The sequence below is a fragment of the Talpa europaea genome, assembly GCF_964194135.1.
Source record: "Talpa europaea genome assembly, chromosome: 10".
In the NCBI taxonomy this organism is placed as follows: Eukaryota; Metazoa; Chordata; class Mammalia; order Eulipotyphla; family Talpidae; genus Talpa; species Talpa europaea.
Genome location: NC_140077.1, coordinates 91471408 through 91491337, shown reverse-complemented (window position 1 = coordinate 91491337; position 19930 = coordinate 91471408). Strand labels below are relative to the sequence as shown.

The following is a 19930-nucleotide window of genomic DNA, read 5'->3' as shown; positions in this document are numbered from 1 at the left end:
CTGCAGGTGCAATCTAACCCTTCGTGTCAGTGCACGTTTAGGTAAACTGGAGCTCAAGTTAAGAAACTGATGTTTGGGACCAGACCAGCACACAACATAAATTGCATCCGTGATAATATGCACCTTCCCTTCAACTATTGCTTGAGTAAGTTAAATTCCCATATTAATAAATGGCTGAAAAGTGGTAAAGCTGGTACAAAAAAATCTCCATTTGTAAGAAGAAACAAAACATTTTTTTTTTAAAAATCTTCCTTCAGGATTCATTTGTCCTTCATTATTGTTCATAATTGTTCAAAGCCAGCACAAAATTGCAGTATTCTTATTTCTCTTTAGTATTGCATGAATGAATAAAGCTTAAACTATTCCCTGAAAAAGTTACATAGTAGCTAAACTAACAAATACCTGGAAGACTTGAAAAAACAATTAAGGAATCAAATGGCTGTAACTGATCTACACGGAAAAGCAATGATAAGAAGCAGCCGATGCCACGTTGCTCAAGTTGTCGAATTAGAGGCTGCTCCCGTGAAATCTAATACTGCACTCAGTCAATTCCTTTATGTCACACTGTACTTTTAGGTACGGTGGTTCTCTCTCTTTGATTCCTTAGTCATTGGGGTCGTATGGTTCACAATAAGTTCACTGGTATCCATATTATGGATCTCCATCCTTTGGCAGGGCTGGCTTCCAATTCTCTTCAATTAGAGACTTCTTTTAAAAGTTCAGCAGCAGAAGGAAGGAGGGAGAGAAGGAAAGGCAAAAAAATAAAAATCTTACAACTGAGCTATTTAAAATTCAGAAGGGGGATAAGAGAGGAAGCGAGGAAGGGAGAGAGGGAAGAAGGAAGCAAGGCAGGAAGAAGGGAAATAAATGGGAAGAGAAGGAGCCAGTAATGAAGGAAGCTAACAAATGAGGGAGAAGAGGAATAAGGGAGAGAGAAGCAAATAAGAAGGAAGAAAAATGAGCGAAGAATGGGGAGAAAAGCAGATGAGGTAAGATAGAAACTCAGCAGGAAGATACAGAGGAATCTAAAAGCTGCTTCATAGTCTTGCTGCTAAATTTTCAGTGCAGTCTTTGTGAATTTTTGATGTTGTTGACTAAACTCTAAGTTTCTTCGACATCTGGGGTTTATTTTCCCTTTTTCTGCGTGCAGGAGAGGAGGGCCCAGGAAGCTCTTAGTCAGACCTTGGCCTCCAGCATTTCCAAAAAAAGTTTGTGCATGGGGACTTTGCCTTCCAGTTTGATGTTGTAGAAGTGCTGCACCGCCTTGGTGGAGGTCTGCCTCAGAAGGGGCAGCGTCATCAGCATCTTGCCAGCCCTGCGAGGGTCTTCCATATGCTGGCCAGCCTCGTAATCCTGCAGGGCCTCGTGTAAGACATCCTGAAGCTTCTGGACTGCCTCCACGTCTTCTATGTGCATGGAATCTGCACAGCAAAGCAAAACATTGAAAAACAGTATTAATGACAGTAAACACGTGTAGGGCTAAGGCATAAAAGCCAACTAGGATTCTTGAACTTCTCTGAGCTGTGATTTTTTAGAGATGCTCACATTTCCAAAATCTTTTTTCCTAAGTTTCAGCTTAGTAGATCATTTCCAGTACTGATTTAGAACACAGAGTTACCACACATAATCCATTACTTAAAATGTGTGGACTCAGTAAGACTTTATTTGTTAAAAGTTTACAATCTTGGCTATTTTATTCATTGTCTCATTCATGTATTTATCCATTTATTCAACAATTATAGAAGGTCATCTATTCAAAGTATTCATCTAAGTGTTGTGGAGGAACAGTTGTCTAAAATCTGATCTTGACCATAAGAAAACTCATATATCCTAAAACGAAAACACTAATGACCAAGATAATTTTTGGCCAGTAAAACATTTTTATTGAGATTTGAATTTCATATGATATTCACTTCTCATTAAATATTTCTGTTGATTTCTCCATCATGCCACACAAAATGGGTAGAGTTTGGATAAGGTTCATGGGCCGGAGTTTGCAGACCCCTGCCTTAACCATAACAAGGAGACTGATGATCAGCAGACTGACTGTGGAGGTCATTTTGCAATATATAAAAACATTGAATCATTGTGATGTACCCTGCAACTAACACAACGTCAATTAAAGATGACCAAAATTGTCAGAACTCCATGTACATACTAGTGACTCTAATACTATATTCAGTTTAGGACTATACAGAAGTCACAATAAATTGCTTATTATTTTAGGGATTTCAGTGTGCTATTACCAGTTCATGAAAGCATATTTACATAATCTGCTTCTCTACTGAAAAAACAAATGAAGTCTTCATATTAATGAGTTCTGAAATATTTTTCACATTGGTGAAGGTGAACTTTTGCCCCTAAGTGACTCATTTAAAAATCAAATTCAATCAAGCAAGGAAAGGGTTAACAGGGTTGCCACAATTATTCTTGCGAGAAATGTGAGATGTGGAGGAAAAAAAATAAAAGTTACAGCTCTAGCTCTAAAACAGACACTTAATTATATACAAGTTTGAATCATTTAGCACGTTTTATTGATTCTGATGACAGTTTATCTGTTAATTACACATAATGGAGTCTTTGGGGGATTCTTCATGTTTAATAATTCTAGTTCTCTGAGAATGCAGAGCTCTAAGATATATGTAGTTAGCCTAATCTTTCATATAATTCAAATATCAGATCACATGCACAAAAGGAGGAAATACTATTTAAAACCAAGCAGCTAAATATGATAAAAAATACAACAAATTAATTAAACATCTATAGTAATCATTAACATTTTCCAAAAACTGCTTTGTATTTTGTTTGTTTTTTTCTTTGACATTGTCATTTTGAATCATTTTACCCCATGAGGGGTGAGTTAACCACTATTTACATTAGGTGGTTAATGACACATTTCATCAAAGGGTTTTGAGTGATACGGAGTATGGTTGCTTAGAGTGTTTAATGCTCTCTATTCCTTGAAGGAGGAATTCTTTCAGGATGGAATATTGACAGTGATACCCTGAAGCAGAGTCCAGGCTGCTCCCCAACACAGAGCCTGGCCCTGCCCTATTACTTGTTTCTCCTGAAGCTTTTCTCTAATCCCATTCCTTCTGGTGAGGTGATCTTGTCAACTTCATAAGCATCTTCTCTTAGAAACCAACACACTTAACAAACTTAACTTCTAAAGATTGCTGATGTAAGTGATAGAGAAATAGCCGTAGAGATGTCAACATTTCTTTCTAGTTTTACACTTACATGCTGTCTGAAGGGGGTGAGGCAGGTGTGGACACATGCTGCTGGGAGTGTACAAGTGGATAGGAGATTCACCTCCTACATCACAGGTCAGGAAGGCTCCCCTGACCTAACCTGGATCTAATGTTTAGCACACTCAGTAAAAAAGAGGGCAACAAATAGGTGGGGAAAATAGGAATGGCATTTTAAAGACAAAGGTAAAACAACTATTTTCTAACCAGACCAAAAATTAAAGAGTAGAATAAATATGCTAAATGTACCATTTATCAAGTACCAGTTTGGGGGGAGTCCTCTGATAAGCTCTTTAAGAACATGGCCTCAGTTCATCTCCCTGCAGCCTTGCAAATCAGGGGCTCCTAAGTGTCAAAGCAGGCTTCAACTTAAAGTGTTTTTTTTTTAATCAAATTACAGAATTTATAACACTGGACATAAGCAGCAATTTTCTTTTTAAAAATGCTGAAATTCAGGCCTCCCCTGGTCGCGCAGCGGTTGAGCGCTGGGCTGCAAAGCTGCCCATAGCCTCTGAAGGGCTGGTTCGATCCCCAGCCACTGGCGAGGGTCCCACATGGCGTGACAGACCTCTCCTGTCTCCTGCTGTACCCGCTGTATACAGCAGTGTATTTCGTCGGTCTGCCTGTTCTGTTCCCTGCTCTGGCTCTAGTGAATTCTCTTACCCTCCTGCGCTTCTGACTTTACCCAGTGCTTGTACAGATAAATAAATAAATAGATAGATAAATAAATAAATAAATCTTTATAAAAAAATGCTGAAATTCTCCTCTGAGCTCATCTCCTCCAACCTTCCTTGTTCATCAGGAATCTTCTCTCTGGCACTTTTATGAAGACATGTCCAGAGGTGTGCAGGGCACCCTGCTTTACCTGGGACAGTACTAATGATTAGAAACATCTTCTTCATATTTTCCCAAATCTATCTCCAACTTCCATCCTGTGTTTTGGTTCTAACTACTGGAATAATACAGGATAAATGTCCTTCTTCTATGTGGCAGATCTTTAAACATTTGAAGTCAGCTGTGTGGTCACCTCAGTCCCCATTTCTTCCCTTCCCAAGTCTTGCCTTCCCCACTACTCTGGCCTGGCAGGAGATATATTATAGGGTGTCATAGGAAATGAGGCGAGAACAAATAGCAGAGAGATATGCTCACAAACAGCAATTAAGACTTCAAACTATTCTTTAAAGACTGTGATTTAGCTTGAGAGATTTAAAAATGATTTAATCAAATTACTATGATAATTTAACTTCCCATTTACAGAAAAGATTCTAACTCATTTTAGCTTTACCCATTCTCCGATCTGCTAATACTTTAAATGCAAACTCACTAAATCTGAACTATTTAATTAGACCATGATTCAGCTGGCAGACTGCTGAAGAAAATATTAATCTCCATTAGGAGCCTAGTTCAAGTTCTGGCTCTGTGGCTTTAATCTCTGTTTTTTTTTTTTTTTTTCCTTTGGCTAAATTTATACATTTGTGTCAAGTTTGATAAAACTGGCATTAATTTATATAATTATTTAGCTTTGATTATTGGTGTTTTTTTTTAACTTTATACTTTAAAGGAAGTAGTCCCAGTATTTGTGCTTATAGGAATCAGCTCAATTTAATAATAAAAATCATAGGTTTATGAACTAACTAGAGATGGAGAGGCTGTACATTAAAAACACTGGTGGAAGAAAAAAAAAAACTAAATGCCTGAGCTCACATACAGATCGATTAAATCAGAAAATTAGAGCTAGATCCTAGGACACCAGTATTTTTATAAAATCTAGGTAATTTTACAGTCACAACATTTATGAGAACTGAACTTGTCGATAAGACAAATATTATTATAAAAAGTGATGATTTCAAGAGATAACCAGAGTTCAAATAATGTGTGCGTATACATGCATATAGTCACTCATCTATTAAGTTACAGTACCTAATAATACAATAGAATCCTTTTGTTAAATTACAGTAGTTTACTCTGTGATGTGGGATTCCAAATGAGTGAACAAGTCTCATTCAGATCATTCACATTTATTCTTATACCTGCAGCTACACAGAATCAAAGATTAGATTTGAATTTTGTATCTTACCTGGAGTAAAACACTGCCCTTTTCTATGGTGAAAACACTAATCACCATGGGCTAGGCCACTGCTACTCCAGATGTTCAAGTTCTACTTGGGGACTGTCTTTAGGGTTTATAGCTCATTCTTGACAATATTTTCCCAATAGTGCCAAATCTCACTTTGAGGGTGAAATTGGATATTAGAAACATACAAAGTATATTCAAAGTCATGTCCAGAACATCATATGAACCAACACTCAAAGCAACCTTCCCTTACCACAGAGGGTAGTAAAGGCAGAGCAATTTGACTTTCTGTATTCACCAAAGATATGAAACTCAACATGTTGGAAAAGACAGAGAGGATAAGCAAAAGTCCATTTCCTTAAAGAGAATTTGTCTCAACATTTCATATGCAAAATATAAGGAGTCTAAGAGTGACCTTGGACTTGCATTCAGCTGAGATATGGGGAACACTGGCTGACCTCCATGGCAAATTGACCCTTGATTAACATATACTGTTGGCCATAATTTTTTTCCAAGGTGCCAATCACATTTTTTTTATAGATTTATTTATTTATTTATGCAAGCACTGGGTACAGTCAGAAGCGTGGAAGGGTAATCACCAGAGCCAGAGCAGGGAACAGAACAGGCAGACCGACGAAATACACTGCTGAGGGGAGCAGCGGGCAGCAGGAGAGGTCTGCGCGACATGTGGGACCCTCGCCAGTGGCTGGGGATGGAACTGTTGCTGCAGAGGCTGTGGGCAGTTTCACAACCCTGCACTCAACCACTGCACCACCAGGGGAGGCCCCCAATCATAAATTTTTGACTGAAGACTGGAAAACTGATTTCTGAGAAGAGGGTGTTGATGGCAGCAAAAAAAATTTAATCTTTCCAAATCTGTACATAAAAGAACAGAGACTAGATGATGGCAAAGCTAAAGCCCATGGACAATACCACAAAAATAGATGATAGGTATCCTCAAGAAACACACACACAGACACACACACACACCTACACAGTATCACAGTTGTTGTGTGGGGTTTGTGGTTCTACTTCTCTCCACTAAAGGGAAGAACAGCCAATCTCAGAGGCAGTAATGAGTACCTCTACCTCCTGGTTGTAATTGGCTCCCAGGTCTGAGACAGATAATACTTAAGAGGAGTATTGAACATCTCATCATGCTAAACCAGAAGGACAACATCTACAAATACAAAGTCATCCCATCTCTAGCTTCTTCAATAGCTGCATTGTAAGAAAAAGAAAATGTAAGAGAATCTTTTAAAGGAGATTTAAAATCTATCCCAAAAGACACCAGAAGCGAACCTGAAAAGGTTCCCACTGACCTAAAATGAGACAATGTGAGTTTCAAAAAGATTATAATTGATTGAAATCTATTGAATATGCTCAAATATATACATTTATGATTTTTTTTTCTTGGTGGGACCCTCGCTGGCGTCCAGGGAATGAACCGGTGCTGCAGAGGCTGCAGGCAGCCTCGCAGCCCAGCGCTCAATGGCTGCGCCACCAGGGGAGGCCCTCATTTATTACATTTTAAAAAGATAAGGCAACCTATTCTTTACTTGAAAACTGGTACATAAAGAGGAAGACTTAGCTTGCCTTTCCCGTAGAAATGGTGTTACAGGTAACCAAATGAAAGAGAAGAGAAAGCATCCCTTCATATAAGTATCCAAATTACTGAATGAAAAAATAAGTGATAAATGTACAAATCACCATTGTGCAACCTCCACTGATGAATGGATTTAGGCAACAAGTGTCAATGATGGCTAGCATCACAGAAAGACAAGCAGAGATTATGTATCTCCTCAAAAAAGACAAACTACCCACAAATGCCATAGGGATTGAGCCTGAGTCTGATTAAGTCTCGGGCTTCAGTTGCCAATTTGCACAAAATGCAAAGGATTGAGAGACCTGATGAAATGCAGTGAGAGGATGCTCTCTGCAAAGTCCAGATTTGGGATCCTCTGCAGGTGAAATGCCCTAGCTTCTTCAATAGCTACATTGAAAGAAAAAGAAAATGAAAGAGAATCTTTTAAAGGAGAATTTAAAATCCACGAGAAGAAAAAAACAAAACATCTAATGGGCAAGATGAGACTATCATGTCTTGGGACAGACATTTCATAATAAGACCACAATGAAACACAAGGAAATGAGAACTAAAAGTCAGGAAGGAGAAGTGGTTACTTTTGTGGGAGAGCATACGAAGTGTTATTTCTTGACCTTGCTTAAATATTCATTGTAAAAGGCTGCAAAACAGACCCAAAGAAGTCTGGAAATTCCATCCCTGAGACCTGAATATTACCTTATATAGAAAAACAAGCTTTGTAGATATGATTAAAGGTCTTGATTGGGGAGATTATTCTAGTTTATCCAGGTAGGCCTTGGATGGAATCAAAAGTGTATTTACTAAAGGGAAGCAATGGAAAAAGGCAGGAATATCACCAATGAAGCAAAAACAAAACAAAACAAAACCAACAACAACCAAAAACCACCCTGCTGGTTTAAAAGGTGTAGGAGGGGCCAAGGGATGCCAAAGACCCAATAAGCTGGCCCTGTACACAGCTTATCTTCAACCATTGAAACTGCTCTTGGAAGTCTGACCTCCAGAAAAGTAAGGGAATAAAAGTATTGTTTAGAGTCACAAAGTCCAGCCCCATGGAAAACAGTATGAAAGTTTCTCAAAAGATAAAAATGGATCTGCCATTCAATCCAGCAGTTCCACTCCTAATCTATCCCAAGAATATCAAAACAGTAATTGGAAGGGAAACTTACACTCCTATGTTCATTGCAGCACTATTTACAATAGCCAAGATGTGGAAACATCCTAACTGCCTAAAAATGGATAAGTGGACCAAGAAGATGTGAAATATATACACAATGGATCTACTCAGTGATCAAAAGAGATGGTGGAGCTAGAAGGGATTATGCTAAGCGAATTAAGTCAAAAGACAAATACTGGGTGGTATTACTTATAAATGGAATATAGAAAACTTAGAAACTAACTCTTGAAAACTGACTGGGAAGAGGAATCCAGAGGAGGAGAGGGGAGCATAAAGTGGAGAGGGAGCACAATGGACTAAGATGGTGGACTGTGGGTGCCTGGGCAGTGGGTGCTCTATGCTAATAACACCCAAAGAGGGAGACCTTATACTTCCAAACTATAAAAAAAGTATGTAAACCAACATTTCCTTAATTAAAAAAAAAACAAAAAAAACAAAGCCACCAAGTTGTGGTAATTTGTTAAAGTAGTCATAGAAAACTAACACAAATTTTTATACATTTTTGAATTTTTTTTAAATGTGTTTTATTTACTTTACATTAAAATAGTTAAGATGGAGAGAGGGAAACTTTTAAGGTAATAGTACTTCTAGAAAGTAGTGGAGCAGAATTCCTATAAAGAGGGTAGAAAAATTTGGCAGATATACTAAGGAAGCTTTTTACGTATCAGGTAGGGAGGGTTTTGGATCAAAGAACCCAGGGAAGTTTTTATGCTCATGTTGGAAATAGTAACAACAATTCTGACTGCTCCACAGAGAGAATAGCTTCCCATGGGGACACATTTTTTTCTGGAGAGCTGTTTTCTGGAGAGCTCATTTCTTGCTCTAGAGTTTGCTCCTTCATCTATACTTGCCACATGAATCACTCATATATATTTACATGAAATGTAAAGCACAGAATCCCCCTCCTCCAGGCTTCCCTCATGAATCCCAAGTTATTACTACTCCTTGTGCATGGGATCTCCCTGCTAATCTTTTCTATTTCCCATCAATGTGTTCAAGGCTGTCTCTCTCACTCAGGCATCTTATACTTTTCCAGGAATTTTCTTTCTTCTTTCACTAGAAGTGCTAAAGATCAGCATACTCTGTAAGTGAACACTGACTTGAGTGGTAACTATTTCAAATTTCCACGGCATCACAAGTGATCTGTACTATGTTAACAAGCTTTTGTAACAGATTGCTCATTATCTTAAGACCTGAAGTAATGAAAATGAAGCCTTCCTTTAAAATAAAGCAACTGTGAAGTATTTTATGTGCTTATTATCCAGATCCACTTGCAGCAAATAATCACTATACCATGTCAAGGCTGAGTGATGATTCAGTATGATGAGAAATGTTTACCCTTTTCTTTTTTATTTAAAACATTTGAGATACCCATACTATGTAAGAAATTTAAGCTTTGCATTAAATGAACAACAACAACAAAATACTTCTGAAATAGATCATTTCAGATAAAATTAAAATAATCCATAGTGAAGGTAGATTGAAGCAAAAGCCAAAGTAGACTAAGAAATGGAAAGACATACTTTTGAGTTCTGATTTACCTAATATAAGTTATAGTTTGGTTTGGGTAAGATAAGAAAAAACATCTACCTACCATACAACACCTACCCATGAATCTGGTAAACATTTTGTCTCTTTTTGTCACTTTCCTGGATAGTTTCATACTACCCAAACTACAAGCAGGCAGCAAGACTGCAGATACCAAATTCCAAACAAGATTTAAAATATCAATTTAAGTTGGCAGATGTGAAATTGCAATGATGAAAGTCTTCCTCATTGACCATTTTTAAAGACAGAGTATATATTTATTTGTGAATAGAAATAAAACCCTCTTCCCACAGTAGTCACATATCTGTATGAACCTACTTCAGATACACACATCATATGCAAAATATATGACCAAACACACCACCCACAATCAAAATTAACTGACAATAGCTCCAAGCCACTTAGGGATTCCAGCCATTACTTAATTCACCTGCCTCATTTTGCAAAGAAAACAGTCAAGTGGCTAAGCCATGCATTCTCAAAGGAGTTGAAATTTAGAATTGGAAAGTAAGAAAAAAGTTCTTCAGTGAAATATATATATATATATATAGAGAGAGAGAGAGAGATAGATAGATAGATATGTGCAGCACAAAATTATATATAGAGTATTTGTGGTGTTAATATTTCCTTGGGGACTTATTAGGAAAAACATATTTAAAAGTCTACCATAAAGGAATGATAATGATAGTAAGATTAAAAGCACTAAACCAAACTCATATGGTATCCAATTATGTCCTCCATTCCAGTATCCTACCACAAACCTAAACTTTCTATTCCTTGAAATTACGCCCCAATTTTATATACATAACATTTGGCCTCAAGAACAACCAGGAATATTATCATACAGTGGTTATTATTATGTTTTAAAGTTTGATGACCAAAATGTGGCTTGCAGCTTTATATCAAGAGGTGCTATGATTCCAGAAATATTGTGAAGAAGTAAAATGAAAACTCAATTTTAAGTACGTGGATTCTGTTTATTCTTGAATGGGCTCAAGTGCCTAAAGTTACATCCCACTGGGTGACAGTAGTCAGGGTGTAAGCAGTAGCTATGGAACTTGAGGGTCTAGTGAGTTGAGCAAAAAACAATGATCAGACTAAGGAAAACTTTTAGTCATAAAATGCTTTTAATCTTCTACTATATATAGATGTGTATATTACTGTGAGGCCAATGATAATAGTTTCAAACAAATCCCTTGACATAAGAATCAATAGAACCAATCCAGAAAATAGAATAGCATGAAATAATCTTATTCAAAAGTGCTTGTAGTAATATTTCATGATATTTTCCAGTAAAGGCTTAAAATTAATTAGAGAATCATAGAATTCCCCAAACGGAAAGAATTCTAAAGAGCAGACTAATCTCTTGATCATGTGTGAGTGAACTGTTTAAAATTATGACCTAGGTTTTCCTTTTGGAATTTGACTCCACAGAGTTACATCAGGGATGGCACCATATAAGAAGCCTGTGAGCTTCTTACCTTCAAAAATAAAATTGGAACAAGTATTTAGGATTTTCAAACATCTGAATATGAGAACGCCAGCACTGGTTCATGATATATTGGCTTTTTGGTCCTAGATCTACAGAGAGGGAATATACTTCCAATGATGTTCTGTTAAAACTATCCCTAAATTCACATATAACAGAATCATAGCTACAAAAATTATAACATCATGATCAGGAAGCCAATTCCCCTTTTCTAGGCACAACATTTATAATTATTGAATAAAGACACATGTTTAAAACAAGGGAAGATTTAGATGAATGAGACAATGGTTGTTAACCCCTATAGCCAGACAGAGATAGTAAGATGCCTATGTAAATAACGCTAAACTAGATTTTTTTTTCACATAAAAATTCACTTACGTTAATCTGAAATTTCTAAAGCTTAAAACAAAATTTGTGAGGATTTTTGGGTGTCTATGAAAAATATTAGCAGATTGCCACATTCTTTCCATATACTAAACCATTATTATGTTTATTAGTTTATAAGCAAATTTAAGATAGCTACACTAGATCAAAGTAAGAATGAATCTATAAATTTATTGTTGTCCTCCAAATAATGGTCAAAAAAAGAATAAAATAACATCATATTGATAATATCAAAGGAAATAACTTTTTAATAGGCTTATTTTAAGCTAAAATTATAGGGCTTCTAAGATGATAGGTAAAAGGACAAATTTATACAATAAAAGATAGGTACCACGATTTAGATGTTAAAATAGTCCTTACATATAGTATGTAGTTTTTTTTTTAAATTATGACTCTGATTCAATTAATTTTTCTTGGTACTGAGAAGTTTAAAAATGTTAGACTCATTTGCAGGAAAATTTTGTGACACCAAGACAGTTTTTTTGAGAGAAAGTAATACTACCCAATACTTTGGTAAGAAAAGAGAGGGATTAACTATTTCTTGCCATACAGAAGAAAGAGTGAACTAGTTCTTTAAAGACTTTCTAATCACCAGTCACTGCCCTAAAGTAGGTCACCTCCTCTAACAGCAAAGAATGTGGGATTCAAATATTCATATATCAAAATATTAATGAGTATACATCTAAACAACAGAGACAGAAATGTTACTATGAATTCATTCAGGTAGACTAAACTATAATCCATAGCCGCCAAGTATACATCTAACATACACAATTTTAAATTTCAGTTTTAGTAATCCTCAGCAATCCTGATTAGTTAATAACCTTAGAAAGCCATTTGAAGCAACATAAAACATGCTGACTATATTTTAGAAATAATTAACCAAGTAAATATTTTAAATTAGAATTGCTTTATGATTACCAAATAAAAATTCTTCCCTAGACCATTGCTGCAAAATCCTTTATTTAATTAGGAGAGATGCTATAATGTAAAGTCCATGCCAAGTAATCCTTCTCAGAAAATGTCTCTCCTATCTCTCACTTCCGTCTTTGAAGAGCAGGCAAGGGGCTGTTGAGGGTTTGTAACAATGATGCCATTTGTGATAAAGAGTCATAATTTATTGTTTCACAGGGGAGAAGGAGCAGACCTGGGAATGCTGTGGTGAGGAAGAGGACTATATTCACATTTATAAGTGTGAAATGCTAAACTCCATTATGAAGACAAATAGCAAAATACAACTTCATTGTTGAAAACAATCTCCCTCCTATCTGTCCACGGATTCATGCATCAATATTGCAGATGAACTGTTAATTACAAAATCAATTAAAAATTATTTCTAAAAACAGTCACGCGTCCCTAGCTCTCATGGGGGCAATTTGGGCAGAAGGTCTCATCTCCCTAGGACCGCGCCAAATCACAAAGTCGTCATCCACAAGTAAGCAAAAGCAATCTGGTTTTTCATTTTTCAGCGCGGCTGAGCCCAGCCTGAGATTGATCGTCACATATGGCCCCAGAAAACAAACTGTCAATACCTTGAATGCTGCAGAATTTGAACAAATAGCCGTCCGCCCATTCAAGCCACTCATTGCATCCCATTTAACAGATTTTATTGACAGTTTCCTTCTTGTAATTAAAGGGAAAACTACTGGCCAGCAACCAAGATAAAGTTCAAAGATAGGGTCAAAACAAAAGCAGATGGAGGGGCACGGTGTGACTGTCAATGGTACATAGTGGCAGAGCATGTTATTGACGTGCAGGTATCTAATGGATCGGCACGTCATTAAGAAGGGATCTAGCCTGAACTTTATGCAAATGCTAAGAGAGACTTAAGACCATGATAAAGCATTAGGAGAGGCACACAGGGAAAACAACAAAGCACCAACGATTTTTACTTATCAGAGGTTGCTTCCTATTTTAGTATATTTCCGTTCAAATGCAAAGACCATTTATTCCCATAATTCTTCACCCTTCCTGCATAACTAGTACCTTTGAGGGAAATACTCCCTCAGCTGAATTTGACTTCTAGACAAAGTAAGAAAAATACTAATTATATTTTTCCAGAGGACAATTATGCAACTTTTGTGGGGAAAAAAACAGATTGTATGTATCCATGGGTCACTTATTTTCACTGGTTCACACAAGACAATGGATTCAACTTGGTACTGAGAGTGTCCACTTAGTTTACTTCTGCATGAGTGTTGCTTTGTCATGGTCCAAATTAGTAAATGCATTAGGTGGTATAAGTTTTCAATAGGTACATAAAAGAAAAACAATTCCCTTTAAGCAGATTTTTCATATTTCTAACTTTTCACTAGAAAGCTGTAATGATTATAATTTTGCTGACACCCATCAGAACTTACAACTGGGTCTCGAAAATCTCTGACAAAGTTAAGGGAAGAGGTAAAACGGACATTAAAGAGTGTGATAAACACACCCATGTCAATATGCCAACCTGAATTAGCAAGAGCTATTGCTTTGAGGGTGACAAATTCTTCTTTCTCCAGCTTCATGCTCTTGTACTTCTTTACCAGCTGCAGGATAGCATTATTTAGGTCAAGAAGACCTGCTAATTTGGACTGGTCTTCATCCATTATATAATCATCTGCATAGACAAGTTCATCTTCAAATGAAAGAGATCGGTATACGACACCGAGGATCAAAATTTCCATCCAAGCACTTTGCAGGAGGCTCATCTGGTCGGCCAGGGACAGCGTGGAGAAGCCTGCGAGGGAAGATGGGCAGATCAAGTTACTTTGCAGCCATAATTTCATAATGCAACATTAGTTTCATATGGTCCTCCGCTTCTGCATCAGTGCTCAAAATTATGCTGAGCTTTCATTAGATGCTCTTAAACAATTCCCTGACCATTTTGCAAATGACAAAGGAAAAGTCACCCATCAGCTTCAACTTGTTGGTATTTTCTCTGGGTTTTATAGACACAACTTATGGGAATATGGTAGAGAAGTAGTTTTGTTTCTTTCACCTGGAATAAAGAACCATGTCGTTTTTAAATTGACTTGATTTCTGGCTGAAGCCTTTAATGTATTACAGGAAGTCCAATGTTCAACTACCTCACCTCTAAAATCTACCATTGATAAATAACCTAAAGGTGTAAAAGAGAAAGTTAAAAAATAAAGGGAAGCAATCAATTTAGGCCACAGAGTTGAGTGTAGTTTGGGCTTATTTCTCTATGATAATCACAAGCACTGTGTGATGGGCATGCTTACCCCCAAAGAACCTTTCTAACTAGACATTTTGTCCCCATTGATATTTGACATGAATACATTTTTTAAATGATGATTATTGTTATAAAAGAGAAAAGACAGGGCCTCCCCATTGGCGCAGCGGTTGAGCGCTGGGTTGCGAAGCTGCCCGCAGCCTCTGTGGCGCCGGTTCGATCCCCGGCTGCTCCCCGGCCACCGGAGGAGGGTCCCACATGGCGCGCAGACCTCTCCTGCCGCCCGCTGCTCCCCTCAGCAGTGTACTTCAGTCCTTCTGCCTGCTCTGCTCCCCACTCTGGCTCTGGTGAATTCTCTCACCCTTCCGCACTTCTGACTGTACCCAGTGCTTGTATAAATAAATAAATAAATATTTTTTTTTTGGAAAAAAAGGGAAAAGAATGATCTCTTTAGCCAATAGAAAAACCACCATATATGTTTGGTATTATGATACAGTTATTTGAAAAGTTAAATACAGAGGCTGTGGGGTTTGGTGGATATATAAAGAGTCAGATTCTGGATTTAAATACTGGCTCCACTAAGCTACTGACCATTTTACCTTGAACAAGACAATGTATTTGTAGCCTAATTTTTTTTTTTTAAGTGAGATGGTGTGTAGCCTAATTTTTGTTTGGGGGAATATAACACCCAACAAGAAACAAATTGATAATAGGCATTCAGTAAGTGCAGCTATTTTCTGAATTATTTTTATCTGAAATATCTGAATGACTGCTTCACTTCATTACTAAAAATCTTGTCTGCCTTTACACATGCATTTTTTAAAAATATTTATTTATTTATACAAGAACTGGGGTACGTCAGAGGCACGAGAGGGTGAGAGAATTCACCAGAGAGAGCGGGTTGCAGAACAGGCAGACAGACTGAAGACATTGTTGAGGGGAGCAGCAGCTGAGGCAGGAGAGGTCTTTCACGCCATGTGGGTTTCTCCTGGGCTGGCTAGGGATCGAACTCGTGCTGCAGAGGATGCGGACAGCTTTACAGTGCAGCACTCCACCCGCTGTGCCACCAAGGAGGCCCCTAAACACATGCATTTTTAAACTCCCTTCTGAGCTTGAGAAATCTTATGCAAAATGAAATAAAAAAGAGAATGGAATAATAGAAAAAATAGTTAAAAATTAAAAATACAGTACAAGTAAAACCTAGTTAGAAATGAAGATATAGAGAGACTAGATCGAGAGAGACTAGATCGAGATTTTGAAAGGAAAGTTTAGTTATAATATCTGATGCTGAGTCATATGTTTCCTGAGGTTCCTAATAAAAGCAATGTTTCTTAAATGTTCACTTTCATTTCCAAGTTTATACACAGGAATTCCAAAGGTGACCAAACACCCCTTGATTTTTTGTGGACAATGGTACCATAATGGAAGTTTCTGCCACCAGGATCTTAAAAGAGGGGACAACATTTTCATAATGCAACTTACAAAATCTATTTTCACTCCCCATCCAGACCCCATTTTCCAAGTCATAAATATCTCTGATGCCCAACCTTCCTAGGCTCCCAATCAGGCTCATTCTTGTTGTCATTTTTATTCATATCAAATTGGTCATATCCCATGTGATATTAGAAATAACAGCACAAAAAGGGAAAAAAAGAAATGATTTCCTGGCCTGTTGGTGAAGCAGGGTTTTGCCATAGGGCATCATCAAGTCTAAGTGTTTAATAAAATCATCAAGAGGGATTAGTCATGCTTTTCTTAAGGGGGTCTGAAGATAAGTGTAAAACGTATTTCTCTCATTGTTTATCAAGCTGCTTACATATTACCTAATGGATAATCTTTCAAACTGGCTGTGTAAGTCTATTTTTCTTTTTATCATTCTATTATTATTATTATATTTTTGACATTGCTGTGTGGGGTTAAATGCACAGATATCCTCTTAGAATTAGAACTACAACAACATTTTTAAACAGGGATTCCAAAGAGAAAAAACAAAACAAAACAAACAATGGTCAATCTGAGGAGGCCTGGGTCCATTGCTTTTGCTTCTATGAATAACAAACTCACACCACACCACACACACACACATACACACACACACATACACACACACACAGAAGAAAAAGAGCAGCCAAGCAAACTAAATAATCTAACACAAGAAAGGGGGCTAAGTAGGCATTTCTTTTGTAAATGAAGCCACTCAAAAATAAATGACTGTCTGGAAAGTTCTGAGCAGAAAGGGTATTTTCAATTTGCCTTAGTTTTCTTGTGCCTTTGCAGGCTCCCAGGAAGCAGCCTCCGCTGCAGCAGATGGACAGAGCTGGTCGCTGCAGCACGCTCTGTGACAGCACCATTCTCCCTCCCAGACACTGCCGTTAGTAAATAGATTTACACATTCTCCAATCTCCACACATCTTTCTGCCGAATAATTAAAAGCAGGATGATTAGTTTATTGAGTGGAAGGAGGAACTTTTTTATTGAGGTCCATCCACGATTTTATCAGGGCCAGCACTTTTACGGTTGTCAGGAGGGTGCAGGCATCCAATTTTTCTTATCTGCCTGATTAATACAAACGCTGTTTCAGGACGCATTAATTAACAGATACAAATCTACGTTCTCATGGAAGGATCAATACGGAGAAGAAAAGAGGCATCAATGTGAATTTAGTGCTGATGATGGAGAAGGCATGCTATCGACATTTACGTGCACGGAAACTTTAAAGTTGCAGCGGGCCCCCTTTGTCCCTGTGATTTACAAATTAACAATTTTTCAGCCACAACAATGTTTCACCCATTTCTTTGAGGTTTAATTAAGCCAAAGCAATAAAATTTCATTTTTTGAGGTTGACCCTGCCATTTGTTTCTTCCATGTCAACCATTCTGTGAGTGTGTGGGGATGTTTATCTTTCCTAGAAACCTAACTTTTTCCTTTTAGTTCTTATGGAAATGAAAAGAAGGCAAAAGGTAAAGAAAGAATCTCCTATGGGGGTGGGGGAGGAGGGAGAGTCAGGGCAGCTGGGGAGTTGGCTATAGCACAAAAGGTTTGACAAATTTGTTTGCTTGATATGTTAGAGTCTATTTCAACTGATTAAAGGTGGTATCATTTTTGCAAAACCTTTGAAAAGGGGGTAATTTCTGCATTGGAAAATGTAAATCAAAATCTGGGTTCTATTTCTTCTTGGCCTAGAAATAGCTAAATCTCAACATGTTAACCCTTTCCTCCTACACCTTTGCAATCTGGAAGCTCCACAAAGACTCCCCCTGCCCGAAGGCCTGGGGAGACAGCCTTGTTCAGGAGCTGGGGGTCCTCACCTGGTCACTCAGGAGCCTGAATACATAATGGAGATTATATTTTCACTTCACAGAATTCTTCTATCTGCCCTTCAGGAGGACCGGCCTTAGTTTATATACATCAAGACACATGGGGAAAAAATACTTTTATCGATAGACCTGAGCAAAGTACAAAAACCTGTGTGATAAGAAATAAGTGAAAAGGCTTGTCTAGGTCTACAGAATTTTCTAGGACTATTGCTGTGTTGGTGCATCCATATTAGCGCCCAAATGATAAGTGCTTGTCTGTGCATTCATCTAGCCTTGAGTGATGTTTTATAGTGCTAGGCTATAAGTTCGAGGTCCTCACCATCTGTAACATTTAGTTATCTTTGGAGAGAAACTTCTTTCCCAAGTGAAATAAAATATGCTTGGCAGTTGTGCTGTTGTGGACTGCATGTTTTGTACATCCTGGGATCTTAATCTCTGGTGTGTGACTGGTTATAGTTTTCAATGTTCTGCCGTATTACTGCTTTTTAAAATACACTGATAGCAGGGCACATGTTTTTTCTTCCCCAGCTATGGCCCATGCCGTGCACATGGCTGACGACTGATCTCTCTACATCTCTGTCCTGAAGTCAGTACCATTTAATGTATCTCAGGCACTTTGCTAGCAGAACGGCTCTCTACCTTGACCCACAGTCTAACAGCATGTTTATCTGCGAGAAAGCATGCTCCAAATAAACCAGCTGGGAATAGCATGACTGGGAAGGACTAGAGAGGGAGGTGCCCCTGAAGTAACAGGCTTGAAGATAGTCTGCTTCATGTTACCCTCTTGCCTCTCTTCCTGGAAACTTCGGAGGCGGACAGTGGGCTATGGGTTCTTGTCAAGCTTTTTTTTTTAAGCCTGGCAAACTGATGTACTTTGCAGTCAACCTACAAAAAAGGCTAAGCATTTGAAAGTGTGAAGGGCAAAAAATATCTGATGGCTAGTCTTCAAAAATACACATTCATTTCAGAAAGCATAAATGTTTATTTCCTGAATCAAGTGTTGACAGAAATAGGCTGCCAAGCAGCCATTTGGATTTAACCCCTGCCAGGCATTTTCTTCTCTGCTGCTTCCCTGAACCAGAGAGCACACAGTTTAAATCTTCAGGGTGTCTGCTAATATCAGTTCATCATGGCATCGATTTGCCACTCACAGGTTTGGAACTGGAGTTTCTCTGTTCCACAAAAAACTGACACTTTACAACAACTAGCATCACATGCTAGGTTTGTAATTACGCTGTAACGACTCACTGAGATCGCAAAAGAAGTTCGTGGAGAGACACCGATGGAGCAGCATAGTATAAGCTAGATTCTTCTCCTCTGACACAAATAAACCTAATGTTCACAGTCGAGGGCAAAAAAAGAGTCACACTGGCACTAAGATGTGGTCTTAATGATCAACAGCTGTCCAGATGCGTAAACCTTGTTAGAGACAAAATACATTCTGTATTTTTAAGGTGGTTGCTCTTTTCACATGTGAGTAATAAATCACTTACTCTGAGTCACAAAGTACAGCTTTGGGGCTTGCCACACACACATATTATTTATTAATATATATCTCAGGTAATACATACTAACATGGTTATTAATATATAGTCATCCATATTTCAGTTTATATATATATACACACATACATAGTTCAGACATTCCATTAATATGTATAATGACTTTTTTCTGTCTCTTTTTCCACAGTTTCATGGGCTGAAACTCAATAGGGCCTGCGGTAACTCCAGGTGGTCAAAGTCCCAAAATGGACATGGTGATATCTACCTGGTGTTACTTGATTCAGCCAATCAGCTGACATAGACTTGAAGAAAAACATTTTCTTTGCACGGCCTGATGATTATTATCTCTGAACTATGTTAGTATTTAAGCCTTAGCTATAATGCCTCCAATGCTACCCTTTGACTCTTGATTT

General features: G+C 37.8%; 1 protein-coding gene across 4 annotated transcripts in view; it reads right to left on the bottom strand.

The window, feature by feature from the left end:
• Nucleotides 1–1176: 1176 nt before the first annotated feature.
• Nucleotides 1177–19930, bottom strand: part of ESRRG (estrogen related receptor gamma) — a gene marked incomplete at both ends in the record, with an annotated part of 444488 nt that continues 425734 nt past the window's right edge. For all 4 annotated transcript variants that reach the window (XM_084244946.1, XM_084244947.1, XM_084244948.1 and 1 more), the window contains 2 exons: nucleotides 1177–1421; nucleotides 13973–14242. In XM_084244946.1, the coding sequence (XP_084101072.1) occupies nucleotides 1177–1421; nucleotides 13973–14242 (515 nt within the window). The remainder of the gene's footprint in view (nucleotides 1422–13972; nucleotides 14243–19930) is intronic.